This window comes from Stegostoma tigrinum, chromosome 16, assembly GCF_030684315.1.
Source record: "Stegostoma tigrinum isolate sSteTig4 chromosome 16, sSteTig4.hap1, whole genome shotgun sequence".
Taxonomy (NCBI): Eukaryota; Metazoa; Chordata; class Chondrichthyes; order Orectolobiformes; family Stegostomatidae; genus Stegostoma; species Stegostoma tigrinum.
Genome location: NC_081369.1, coordinates 30,038,071 through 30,051,597, shown reverse-complemented (window position 1 = coordinate 30,051,597; position 13,527 = coordinate 30,038,071). Strand labels below are relative to the sequence as shown.

Below are 13,527 nucleotides of genomic sequence, written 5' to 3'. Positions count from 1 at the left end.
TCATCATAGCTAAGGATAAGAAATTTCCATTGTTTGACTTTGGAACAGTAGCATTTTACCTTGTTCATCTGTTTCTTTCTGACTTCTCCCTCCCCTCATCTACAGCCTCCTCCAACACAGCCAAAGCCAGGCATAGAGAGTCACAAGCTGAAAAATCTCTGCATGTAAAGAGCCCAGTGCTTGAGGGAATAATCACTCAGCTTTATACCAGCCCAGACCTCATTGCCCTCATTCCCAAAGAGAGGGCATACTCTGCTACAGGCTCATTATTGAAGGAAAGGAGTGAGGAAATTTGAGGTTCAGCAGGTGGCCTAGGCGTGGGCAGTGGAACATTGGAACCCGAATCCCCTCAGGGTTCAGCAGATGATGGATTAGTGGGGCTAGGGTAGAGTAAGTTGAGGGTCTGATTTAGGAAGAGGAGCTGCTGTGTGATTGAGTAAGTTTGGTTAGGTAGGTTGGGAAGATGGGCTGGCGATTGAGAGAATCTGGTGAGGATATTTGGGATGAGTATGTGGCAGAGAAGGTAGTGCAGAGATGAAGAACCTGACAGCATATTCTTCAGCTTTCACTCTTAACATGGAAGACCCCATATAGGCCAGACTTCCTGGCTGTTCTCATTCCCTTCACTTTATGCTTTTAACGGTATTGCCAGAAACGAAACAAACCACAATAATACCTGAGGAGGCTGCTTATTCCCACTAATATTTGATTGCTATCACTTGCCAACTCATTTTTTTGTAGTTCTTCACTGTTTCACAGTGACGTGGCAATGCTTTTGATTATATTTCCCTTATTCCCAATCATGCCTTCATCACAGGCAGTCAACACTGAACAATTGAATGGCATCTGTTGGATTTTGTATACCATTGATATGATCGCTGGGGTGTTTGGGATCAAAGGATTTAAGAATAGCAGTAGTGTGGGAACTTGGTGAATAGATTAGACAAGGGTGGCAGAGAAGATGTGGAGGGTGCATTTGGGCCAGAATAATACTTAAAAAGGGTTGGAGTATTTTGGACGTTTTTTGAAGGAATTTGGAGTTGATGTTAGAAGAATGTAAATATTTAGGGGAGCTTTTTTTAATGTGGCAGAAGTTAGAAATTTTATATGTTTGCGTGTGATTGCTGTTTCTTTAAATCCAGTCAAAGAAAATACACAGACTTAAAAGTAAAGTTTGCAGTTCCAATACTTCTACCAAGCTTACGGTTTGTCTTCTTGTCTGCCACAACCTTAAGAGAGATAATTGGAAAGTGCATAAGGTTGTTTATTTGTTTCATTCCATATTTAACAGACAATTCCATGTCAAATTTAAGAATGCCAGATTTTCAAAATCCAGTAGATGTGATAGCAATTTTGTAGGATCTCAATGCAAGAAAAGAAGCTGTCAGGAGATGGACTGTTGGGATTCTCCTATGAGAGTGATCTAAGAAAACAGAAGTAATTAAAATTAGGGAAACTTCAAAATGCTGTGTGGCAGTTGAATTGGCAGCGAATAGTCTGAAATTTCAGTAATAAATAGTCAGCAATTATAAAATATAGGGAGATCGAATAACATGTTGCGACAAATGACTAAGCTCAGAGTTAGGTTTGGAGAGAAATGGTTATGTTCACTAGAGGTTTGTCACCATGATCTTGGGTATCACTACCAGGGTTTCCAAAAGTTATACCCGGACTCGAACAACCTGTATTGATTTGTTAAGAACATGTGCTCCAACATACAGTCGTGAGTTGAACTGGTATTAATAGTGATATCTAACAGTGTTGTTTTAAGTTGAAATAGTTGAACATTGTGAATGCTGAATTTGCAAAAGTACCATGAAAAAATATCATTTTTGACAGGTTCCTAATTAATAGGGTGGATAATTAGACTTTATTTCCTTTCTCACTCCTTTTTTATGCATTATTACATCTAATTCTGTTGGAATTGCAGGTTGTACTTTCTAAAAAGTGCTTAATTGCACTCTAAGATGTCATGTAATATGAATATGTTGGTATAAATATTCATTCATTCGAGCATAATAAAATGAACAGGAATCTCAGCTGTTCAAGTTAATCAATCAGTTCATGTTTAATCTATATCTCTACAATTTTCCAGTTTTTAATCTATATCCCTTGACACCTTTGTGTCACAAAACATCGTCATTCTCAGTTTTAAAAATATCAATTGATCCAGCATTCACAAACTTTTGGAGACTGAGTAGAAAACTTTTATCACCTTACATAACTTACATAATTTCACTTGAAATATTCTAATTCAATAGAACTGTCTTGATATAAGGGTTTTGTTTGACCTAAATGGAGTTGAAACAGGTCTACTGATCCTATGCATGATTCTGTGCAGCTACAAAACATGCAGTTTAGAAGGCCCACCTTGGTTTCTCAGGCTTTGGCTGTTGAAGCAGTTTGGCCTTCTCGCCTTCATTCTTCCTATCCTGTCACTCCCATGCTATGCCTCTACCTGCTGTATCCCCAGAATTCCTCTATGACAACAAATGCTCCCATCCATCCCAACGACCATTCTCTCAACTCATGCACTACCCATCTCCCATGCCCCCTCAAAGGGCCTAGTATGCCACCTCTGTAGACATTCACACAACACCCACCATGGACAGACCTTTGGAACCATATGAGGATGGTTATTTTTAGAAGACAAAAATTTCTAACAATCTAATACAGCACTCTTTCGTGCACACTTCATAGTGAAGCAAGTTTCATTTATGAAACTCTTTCAAATATTTTCAACCTCCAGAAGTAGTTAATCCTGTAGAAAAAGAAGAAACTTCTATTCAGATCCACATGTTAAAAAATCCTTGAATAGTTGTTTAAGCTGTTAATAAAACTGAACACAGAATACCCTGTGGCAATCATTGTAGATTTTGAAACTCAACCACACATTCATAATGACATGGAATTAGCACTTGGGAAATGTGAGCAAAGAATTCTATTGAAACTGTTTGTCCAGTTGGCACTTTACTTTAACCGTATCAGATGACCTATTGAATGATACATTCCAGCAGAAGCTTTTTTTCAAAATGTACAGACAGCATTAGCCTGTTTTCATCTTTAAAGAGCAGGAGTGATAAAAGAAAACTCTAAATCATACAGTTTAAATATCCACTTCTCAAAGTGTTTACATCTACTGCATAAATTTCTAACTCCAACACTGACTAAATTTCTGTAAAACTGAAGCCTAAACTCCTCTGTATTTCAACTTTGAAGATGAAGAAGGGCCACTTGACCCGAAATGCAGCTACCAGAGCTGCTGAGCTTTTCCAGCAATATTTGCTATTTGTTCAGATTTCCAGCATCTGCAGTTCTTTGTTTTTTCTTTCATTAACCTTTTTGATTACGATTTCACTTGTACTAGATTTCTGGATTTTAGTGATTTTTTTTTATATATGTCTGGATATTTACTTCCTATTGCAACTCCAATATTTGCAGTTTGTTAGAAATTAGTAAACATTGCAATTCGCCCTTGAGTTCCAAATTCGAAGATGTTGAACCTACACACTCACTATGACAGTCTCTTTGAAACATTTTGTGCCCTCATCTGCATGCTTTTCCATATCTTGTAGTTTAGCTTCATCTGCAAACTTACAGACATAACTTTGTTCCTGCATTCAGTTTAATACTATGCACATCAAGTCTGATAGGACTCTTAAAATTCAGTCAGACGTGACTTACACTTCACAAATCAACTATTGCTGTCATTGATCAGATCATAATTTTCAAACTACTCAATTATTCATTCAATTGATTTTTAATAGGTGGAACATTTCAAACAACATTCAGATCCATCAAATTGCCTACATTCTGTGTTCAATGTGCATACCGGTGATGAAGTGTTATCTAGTGAAGAGTATGGACATCTTCAGGTAATGTAGTGCTGTTACACAGTTTTAATTCTTTCAAAAACATTACAAGAGTGCACCACAGCAGTTACAGTTTATTGATTTATTAATGCAGCAACATTTCAGTGGTTTGTTTTGATTTTTTTTGTTGTTCTGCACTGCAGATCGATGCTGTGTCTTTATTCTTATTATACTTGGTGGAGATGATTTCCTCAGGACTACAGATTATCTACAATACTGATGAGGTACTGTTTGGTAGACTGATCATCAAGGAAAATAAACAAGTTTATTTCCCAAAATTTTGTAAAGTTCATAACACTTGATCAACTTGTTAAAAATTAGGTGGGCAAATTGGAGTCTGGTGAAGGATAAACAAAATGGCTGAAGGAATGTGCATGGAATAGAAAGGGAGAGTGCAAAGCAGAATGGAGAAGAGTAGGGACAACAATGGGAAGTGACAAGCGGATCATGGGAATAGTTAATAAAGACATAGAAATCACTGTAGAGGGGAAAGCACCCAGTTTAAAAATGGAAACACTGAAAATCTACATTTGGTCCACTTTGCTTGAGCCACACAATAAAAAGAGCTGCCTAGCCTAGTCACACCTTTCACTTAATTGCCTGCAGTCCTGTAGTACATGTGCAGCTATTTTATTCAATGCAATGTACATTTCTGTCTCTACCACTCTTCCAGACTTTGAATACAAGAACTGCACTACTCTCTGAATGAAAACATTTCTCAGCTCCCCTTTAATTCTTCCACCAATTATTTCAAATCCATGACCCCTGGTTATTGGCAGCACTGCTGATGAAAAACTCGTATCCAGAGTTGATTTTTCATCTTTGTAAATATTTTCTTTACGTTCTTGTAGATCTGTGTTTTGGAAAATTTTTAACATTTGTTATTATATAACTGATGCAGTTGACCCACATGCTTCATGCCTCTTTTGGGACAAGTTGAAAGTGTCATCCAACAAGTACCCCAGCCTTTGGCTCACCGCTCTGAATCTGTTCGAGATTTTTGAGTCTTAACTAATGACAGTTTCAAATATTACCACTGCAAGCATGCTGTAGCAGACGATGGCTCATGCCCTTTTGAAATTGAATACATTTCTTAGACTTAGATTGTAGCTTATTATTTAGGTATGATGTCACACTTTTGCCTCAGGTTACTGTAGCAATGTACGTAAGCAGACATGCCTGTAATGCCTGCCTTCCAACTAAATGATTCCACTTCCTTTTGCTGACAGTTGGGGAAAGGTGTGGCATAATAGTTATATCACTGGACTAGTAATTCAGAAACCCAGGCTAAGTGCACATGGCTTCATATCTCACCTTTGCAGCATGTAAAAATATATTTCATTAATGAGCTGGAATTAAAAATTAGTTTAATAGTTGACCATGATGCCATTGTCGATTGTTTTGAAAGCCCAAAAGGTTCACATATGTCCTTTCCAGAAGGGGAATCTCCCTGCCTTACTGGGCCTGGTCTATGAATATCTCCAGTAATGCCCAGAGTTTAAATGCATCTGAAATGGCTTGCAAGCCATGTGGTTGTATCAAAATTGCTTTGCTCTAAAAAGGAGGGATGAATAAAAGAACAGACAGACCACATAGTATGGCATGAATTGCCGTCTGCCCGGTTCAATTTCACTTTAAATTCCAACATCCTAAGCTGACACAGAGTGATCTTCTTACCGGCATCAGAGTGTAAATTGTCGAGCTCTAATTGCCATGGATGATGTTACATTTATAATCTGATGGTTGTCTCTCTCTGAAATGTCTCCCTTGTTTTATCCTGCCAGTTCTATTTCCAGGAAATTGTGTCTCTAGTCTTACCTACCTGGCTGGGAAACAATATCTCGCATTTTACCCAACTGGGTCTCTTTAGGAAATGAAACCTCCTGTTTTACCCCACAGCCATTCAACAGGTTCACCTCAGTTTACCCTAAGAACAATAACAACTAACCCGACTTGCTTAACCAAGGAATGAAAACTCAATTGTGGTGCCACGCCATCTTCAATTATTATACCCACAGACTCGCTCGCTGGCTTGGATCTTCAAATCAGCTCATTTGCTGCCATTTCAAATGTTGACTTTCCTACCTTAGGGCTGGTGAAATAAACATTTAACCCTTCCTTTGCAGTTAATGTTCATTCCTGTGCCATCAGTTGATATTCCAAGTGCCCTGCTCACAATACCAACAGTTGTGGTGATTTTAAATCTTCTGTACAGTTATTTGTACTCGGTGGCGTAGAAAGCGTGAATCAAAGTACTGCTGTGTTTTACAATGAGTTAATTAAAATATGTGCAAATTAGTATGAGAATGGATTTAAACTTTAAAATTGTCTGCAAAAATTACGGATTTAAGGTGTTACAACCATTAGGAGCTTCAAGCTTATTGTTTTCCACCAGTAATCAGGCACAACAGTAGATAGGGGGAGATGAAGGCCTAGCGGTATTATTGCTGGACTGTTAATACAGAGACACGGACAACATTCTTGGGATAACACCATGTGAAGCTGGATGAACACAGCGGGCCAAGCAGCATCGGAGGAGCAGGAAAACTTGACGATTCGGGTCGGGACCCTTCTTCAGAAAATTCAACATTCTTGGGACCTGGGTTTGAATCCTGCCACAGCAGATGGTGGATAATAAAGTGTGAAGCTGGATGAACACAGCAGGCCAAGCAGCATCTCAGGAGCACAAAAGCTGACGTTTCGGGCCTAGACCCTTCATCAGAGAGTGAATGAGGTGAGGGTTCTAGAATAAATAGGGAGAGAGGGGGAGGCAGATCGAAGATGGAGAGAACAAAAGAGTTGCAGTGGGAGAGAGATTCCCTGAGGTTCATCCAGCTTCACACTTTATTATCTTGGATTCTCCAGCATCTGCAGTTCCCATTTTCTCTGATACAGCAGATGGTGGAATGGTGGAATTTGAATTCAACAAATATCTGGAATTAAGAATCTAATGATGACCATGAATCCATTGTGAATTGTCAGGAAAAACCCAATTCGTTCACTAATGTCTTTTAGGGAAGGAAACTGCCATCCTTACCTGGTCTGGTCTGCCTGTGACTCCAGACCCCTAGCAATGTGGTTGACTCTTAACTACCCTCTAGGCAATTAGGGATGGGCAATAAATGCGTAGCCAGCGACGCCCTCATCCCAAGAAAAAAAAATTTAAATAGGTTAAGCACAAAGTCCCTATTTATCTTAGTTGATTATTCTAAATGTACTAACTGTTTTGACTGCATTTTTTTAAATAAGTAGATGCATGCCAAGGTATTCTGTGACTGCAGGGTTTGATGTTCTCATTAGAGTTGCAAGGTTACTGAGATAGAAGTAGGTAGACTTTGTAACGGAGTGGATTTGTATTTGGAAGCTTATGTCAAGGTTAAACGCAAAACAAATGTTGTGAATAGTCTAGCTCAGCTTCAGACAGTTAGTGCAGCAATGAAAATCTACCCAAGAAGGAGTTTGTAGTAGAGGTCAGATGATGGTTTTATCTTTCCACTGGTAAGATGTTTCTGCTCTACCATTTCTGAATGTCAGAAAAACAGTGGGAGAGAGTTGGAGAGGTTTGAGATGGCCAGTAATTAGTGAGAGCTGAATGTTATCAGCATACATAGAACCATAGAGATGTTCAGTTGGAAACAGACCCTTTGGCCCAACTCCTCCATGCTGCCCTGATATCCGAAATTAATCTAGTCCCATTTGCCAGCATTTGGCCCATATCCCTCCAAAATCTTCCTATTTACATTCCCATTCAGATGTCTTTTAAATGTTGTTATTATACCAGGATCCACCACTTCCTCTGGCAGCTCATTCCATACATGCACAATCCTCTGCGTGAAAAAATTGCCGCTGAAGTCTAATTTATATTTTTCCCCTCTCACCTTAAATCTACTCCCTATAGTTTTAGACTCTCTTTCACCAGGGAAAAGACATTTCCAGCCCACCGACTTCCACAGCTACCTAGAATACACCTTCTCCCACCCACCCTCCTGCAAAAATTCCATCCCCTATTCCCAATTCCTCCGCCTCTGCTGCATCTGCTCCCAGGATGAGGCATTCCACTCCCGCACATCCCAGATGTCCAAGTTCTTCAAGGACCACAACTTTCCCCCCACAGTGGTCGAGAACGCCCTTGACCGCGTCTCCCGCATCTCCCGCAATACATCCCTCACAACCCCCCCCCGCCACAACCGCCCAAAGAGGATCCCCCTCGTTCTCACACACCACCCCACCAACCTCCGGATACAACGCATCATCCTCCGACACTTCCGCCATCTACAATCCGACCCCACCACCCAAGACATTTTTCCCATCCCCACCCTTGTCTGCTTTCCGGAGAGACCACTCTCTCCGTGACTCCCTTGTTCGCGCCACACTGCCCTCCAACCCCACCACAGCCGGCACCTTCCCCTGCAACCGCAGGAAGTACTATGCTTGCCCCCACACCTCCTCCCTCACCCCTATCCCAGGCCCCAAGATGACTTTCCATATTAAGCAGAGGCTTGCCTGCACATCTACCAATGTGGTATGCTGTATCCATTGTAGCCGGTGTGACTTCCTCTACATTGGGGAAACCAAGCAGAGGCTTAGGGACCGCTTTGCAGAACACCTCCGCTTGGTTCGCAATAAACAACTGCACCTCCCAGTTGCGAACCATTTCAACTCCCCCTCCCATTCTTTGGATGACATGTCCATCATGGGCCTCCTGCAGTGCCACAGTGATGCCACCCGAAGGTTGCAGGAACAGCAACTCATATTCCACTTGGTACCCCTGCAGCCCAGTGGTATCAATGTGGACTTCACCAACTTCAACATCTCCCCTTCCCCCACCACATCCCACAACCAGCCCAGTTCGTCCCCTCCCCCCACTGCATCACACAACCAGCCCAGCTCTTCCCCTCCCCCCACTGCACCCCAAAACCAGCCCAGCCTGTCTCTGCCTCCCTAACCTGTTCTTCCTCTCACCCATCCCTTCCTCCCACCCAAAGCCGCACTTCCATTTCGTACCTACTAACCTCATCCCACCTCCTTGACCTGTCCATCTTCCCTGGACTGACCTATCCCCTCCCTACCTCCCCACCTATACTCTCCTCTCCACCTATCTTCTTTTCTCTCCATCTTCAGTCCACCTCCCCCTCTCTCCCTATTTATTCCAGTACCCTCTCCCCATCCCTCTCTCTGATGAAGGGTCCAGGCCTGAAACGTCAGCTTTTGTGCTCCTGAGATGCTGCTTGGCCTGCTGTGTTCATCCAGCTTCACACTTTATTATCTTGGATTCTCCAGCATTTGCAGTTCCCATTATCTCAAAAGACATTGTCTATTTACTTTATCTATGCTTGTCATGATTTTATAAACCTCTATAAGGTCAGGACCCAGGGAAAATAACCTGAGCCTATTCAGCCTTTCCCTATAACTGAAACCATCCAACCCTGGCGACATTCTTATAAATCTTTTCTGAACCTTTTCAAGTCTCATAACATCCTTCCTATAGAAGAGAAACCAGAATTGCATGCAGTGTTCCAAAATTTGCACGACCAATGTCCTGTACAGCTGCAACATGACCTCCCAACTCCTAAACTCAATGCAACAACCCATATAGGCAAGCACACCAAATGCCGCCTTCACTGTCCTATCTACTAGGCGATGGCCAAGTGGTATTTTTACTGGACTGTTAATCCAGAGACCCAGAAAATGTTCTGGGGACCCAGGTTCAAATCCTGCCGTGGTAGAATGTGAATTCAATAAAACTACCTGGAATTAAGAATCTAATTAAACCATGAATTCATTGTTGCCTGTTTAAAAAACCCATCTGGTTCACTAATGCCTTTAGGGAAAGAAACTGTCAACCTTCCCTGGCCTGGCCTACATGTGACTCCAGACCTTCTCCTCTAGTAAGGATATTCTTCAAGATGTTGCTGTTTATTTCCCCACATTCAATAATTTCCATATCCATCTCTACAGTAAACACTGCTGCAAAATACTGATTACTATCTCCACCATCTCCTTCGGTTCCACACATAGGCAGCCTTGCTGATCTTTTGGGGGTGGTACTGTCTCCTTAATGTATTTGAAGGATCCCTTTGGATTCTCCTGAACTCTATTTGCCAAAGCTATTTTGCCCTTCTGATTTCCCTCTTCTCTACTCCTACAGCCTTTATAGTCTTTTAAAAATACAGTCAATCCCGGCTGTCTTTACCTGACAAATGCTTCCTTCTTTTTCACAGCCAAAACCTCAGTTTCTCTAGTTATCCGACGTTCCTTATAAATAGCAGCCTTGCCCTTCACTCTAATAGGAAAATACTGTCTCTGGACTCTCGTTGTCTCATTTTTAAAGGCTTTTCATTTTCTAGCTGCCCCTTTACCTGCTAACATCAGTCCCCAGCCAACTTTTGAAAGTTTTTGCCTTATACCATCAAAACTGGCCTTCCTCCGATTTAGAACTTTAACTTTTCGATCCGGTCTATCCTTTTCCACCACTCTGAAATTATGGTCACTGACTGCACATTGCTCCCCCACTGACACCTCAGACACCTGCACTGCCTTATTTCCTAAGAGTAGATCCAGTCTTACTCCTTCTCTAGTAGGTATATCCACATACTGAATCAGAAAATTTTCATGTATGCACTTAACAAATTCCTTTCCAACAAGTCTTCAACACAATAGCTGTCCCGATCTTTGTTTGGAAAGATAGAATCCCTACCATAACCATCCTATTATTCTTACAGATTACGGACACATTACAAATTTGTTCCTCACTTTCCCATTGACCTTTGGGTGTGGTGGGGGGTGCTGGTGAGCAGTCTACAGTACAATCCCAATAAGGTGATCATCCCTTTCTTATTTCTCAGTTCCACCCAAGTAACTTCCCTGGATGTAGTCCCAGGAATATCCTCCCTAAGTACAGCCATTTTGTTGTCTCTAATCAAAAACACCACTTCCCCTTTCTTGCTCCCCTTTCTATCCTTGCTATAACAGAGATGTGGCTGAGGGATGAACAAGACTGGCAGCTTAATATTCCAGGGTGTAGATGCTATAGGAAGGATAGAAAGGGGAGCAAGAAAGGAGGGAAAGTGGCATTTTTGATTAGAGATAACAATATGGCTCTACTTAGGGAGGATATTCCTGGGACTACATCCAGGGAAGTTACTTGGGTGGAACTGAGAAATAAGAAAGGAATGATCACCTTATTGGGATTGTACTATAGACCCCCCCCCCCCCCCCCACCAACAAAAGTCAGTGGGGAAATTGAGAAACAAATTTGTATGGAGGTGTCCGTTATCTGCAAGAATAATAGGATGGTTATGGTGGGGGTTTTATCTTTTTCCTCTTCATCTGCACTATCCTTCTATTTCTACCTTCACTGGCTTATCGCACCAGGAGTAATCCAGATATTACTACCCTCGAGGACCTCCATTTTACATTCCTGCCTAACTGCCTATATTCTATCCTCAGATTCTCATCCTTCTATCTTCCTGTGCCATTAGTTCCAATGTCTACAATGACCATCTAACTGGTTATCCCTCTCCCCTTTGAGCATGTTCTGCACCCTCTCAGAGATATCCTTGATTCTGACACCAGGGAGGCCATACAACGTTCTGATATCTTGCTGTCGGAAACGTCTGCCTGTGCCTGTGATGAGAGAGTCCCCTATCATAATTGGTCCTAACATACCCCCTGTTACATTAGAGCAAGTCTTGGTACCAGAAACCTGGCTGTAGGTTCTATATTTCCCTAAAAGTCCCTCACCCTCTACATTTTCCAAAACAGCCTACTTGTTTGAGATGGGGATAACCACAGGAGACCCCTACATGACTTGTTTCCCTCTCCTACCTTTCCTGGAGGTAACCTACCTTACCTGACTGTGTCTCTGGTTTATCTCCCTTCCTGCAACTGCCATCCATCACACACCCCACTCCTGTAAATTCCTCATTGCCTCAAGGTGTTGTTCCAACTGATGTATGTGATCTGATAGGATTCACAACCAAACACACTTCCTGCAGACATAACCGTCAGTAACATGGAAACTCTTCCAAATCCCCCACATCCGATAAGAAGAGCACATCACTCTGCTAAAGACCGTCTTTGTACCTTAACAATCTACAGACCCAGAAAATAACACAGTCTTACTACTCTAAAAGACACTGCTCCAGGTATCTTAGTAACTATGTTGTATATTTTTAAAGTTTGATCAAGAGATAGATCTCAATTACAACATACAATCAAAAAAGAATCCACTCTACTGACTATTGTAGACTTACAAGAAAAAAAACAGTAAGACATCACTTTAAAATGTCACTTAACTGCTCCCTTACTGTGAAATCTCCCGTACTGTTTTCTCCAAGGTCGGTTGTGAATTTTGCCGTTTGCCCATTTTTTTCTTCGATGAATTCCAATGTTCAGGGATACTTGAAATCAAACAGCAGAACAGTGAGCTGTGCAGGTTCACTGCTGGGTCAGACAGCAGTGCTGGTTTATTTCTCCATTTGATTCACTGCCGATGTGGTCATTCCCTTTGTCTGTCTTCCTCATTTTTAATGTGCTGTTGTTTTGATCTTTGTCTTGGAACTTTGGAGAACAAAATGTAAAACTTATAAGACGGCAGTTACTGCTCCTAGAATTCAAGAAAATCAGTTCTAACCCTGAAAATACCGCAAAAAAGGAGCAGCTCTTACAACCACATATTTTTCCTGTCCTTCTTTTTGGATTTCCTGTGAAAAATGAAATGTTTTCAGATTATGTCACCAAGTGGCAGCTTGTCGATCAGAAATAGAATTAAACCAAGGAGAATCCCGTGCAGTTGAGTCTCTAGTTTTATTGAAAAGATGAGAATGAAACAGGCAGGACTTTTTTTACTCAGATGGACAACAGAGGACAGATCTTGGAGGAAGGTGATGTGATTGACGCTGAAAGGTTTGAATGGGTCAAGAAAGGTGAGGAGGGAAAATTTACCACATTCACAGTCTCTTTGAATGTCATTTATACCTTTAATAAGTGCAATTTCAGTTATTTTGTGGGTGGAAACCCAATTGGAGGGATTTGAACGTGAAATTGGCTAACTAGTAGAAAGCAGAGAGCTGGGGCAAAATGGTTATTTTAAGGTTGGCAAACTGTTACTAGCAGGGTGTCAAAGGATCAATGTGGGGACTACAACCACATCACAAACTATATTAAAGACTTGAATGAAGAGACAGATTGCATTATCAGTGAATTTGAGGAGAATACAAAGATACAGGGAAACCGTTCATGGAATCAGAGAATCCCTACCATGTGGAAACAGGCCATTCGCCCCAACGAGTCCACATCGCCCCCTACAAAGAGTCTCCCACTCTGACCCACTGACCCACCCCTGCACTTCCCCATGTCCACCTCAAACATGTCAGGACACTATGGGCAATTTAGCATAGCCCGTCCACCTAGCCAGCGTATCTTTGGACTATGGAAGTAAACCGGAGCACCTAGAAAATGTGCAAACTCCACACAGACAGTTGCCCGAGGGTTGAATTGAACCTGGGTCCTTGACACAGTGATGCAGCAGTGCTAACCACTGTGCCACCTATTGTGAGAAGCACACATGGATTAAGCGTGTGGGCAGACATGTGATAGGTAGTATGTAATATGGGACAAATATGAAATGTCCACTTGGGTAAGAAGAAAGCAA

At 41.6% G+C, this 13,527-nt stretch overlaps 1 protein-coding gene across 5 annotated transcripts in view; it reads left to right on the top strand.

The window, feature by feature from the left end:
- phkb (phosphorylase kinase, beta) overlaps positions 1–13,527 on the top strand; it is a 238,112-nt gene that overhangs the window by 73,420 nt on the left and 151,165 nt on the right. For all 5 annotated transcript variants that reach the window (XM_048546675.2, XM_048546671.2, XM_048546672.2 and 2 more), the window contains 2 exons: positions 3,768–3,875; positions 4,016–4,096. In XM_048546675.2, coding sequence (XP_048402632.1) covers positions 3,768–3,875; positions 4,016–4,096 — 189 coding nt within the window. The remainder of the gene's footprint in view (positions 1–3,767; positions 3,876–4,015; positions 4,097–13,527) is intronic.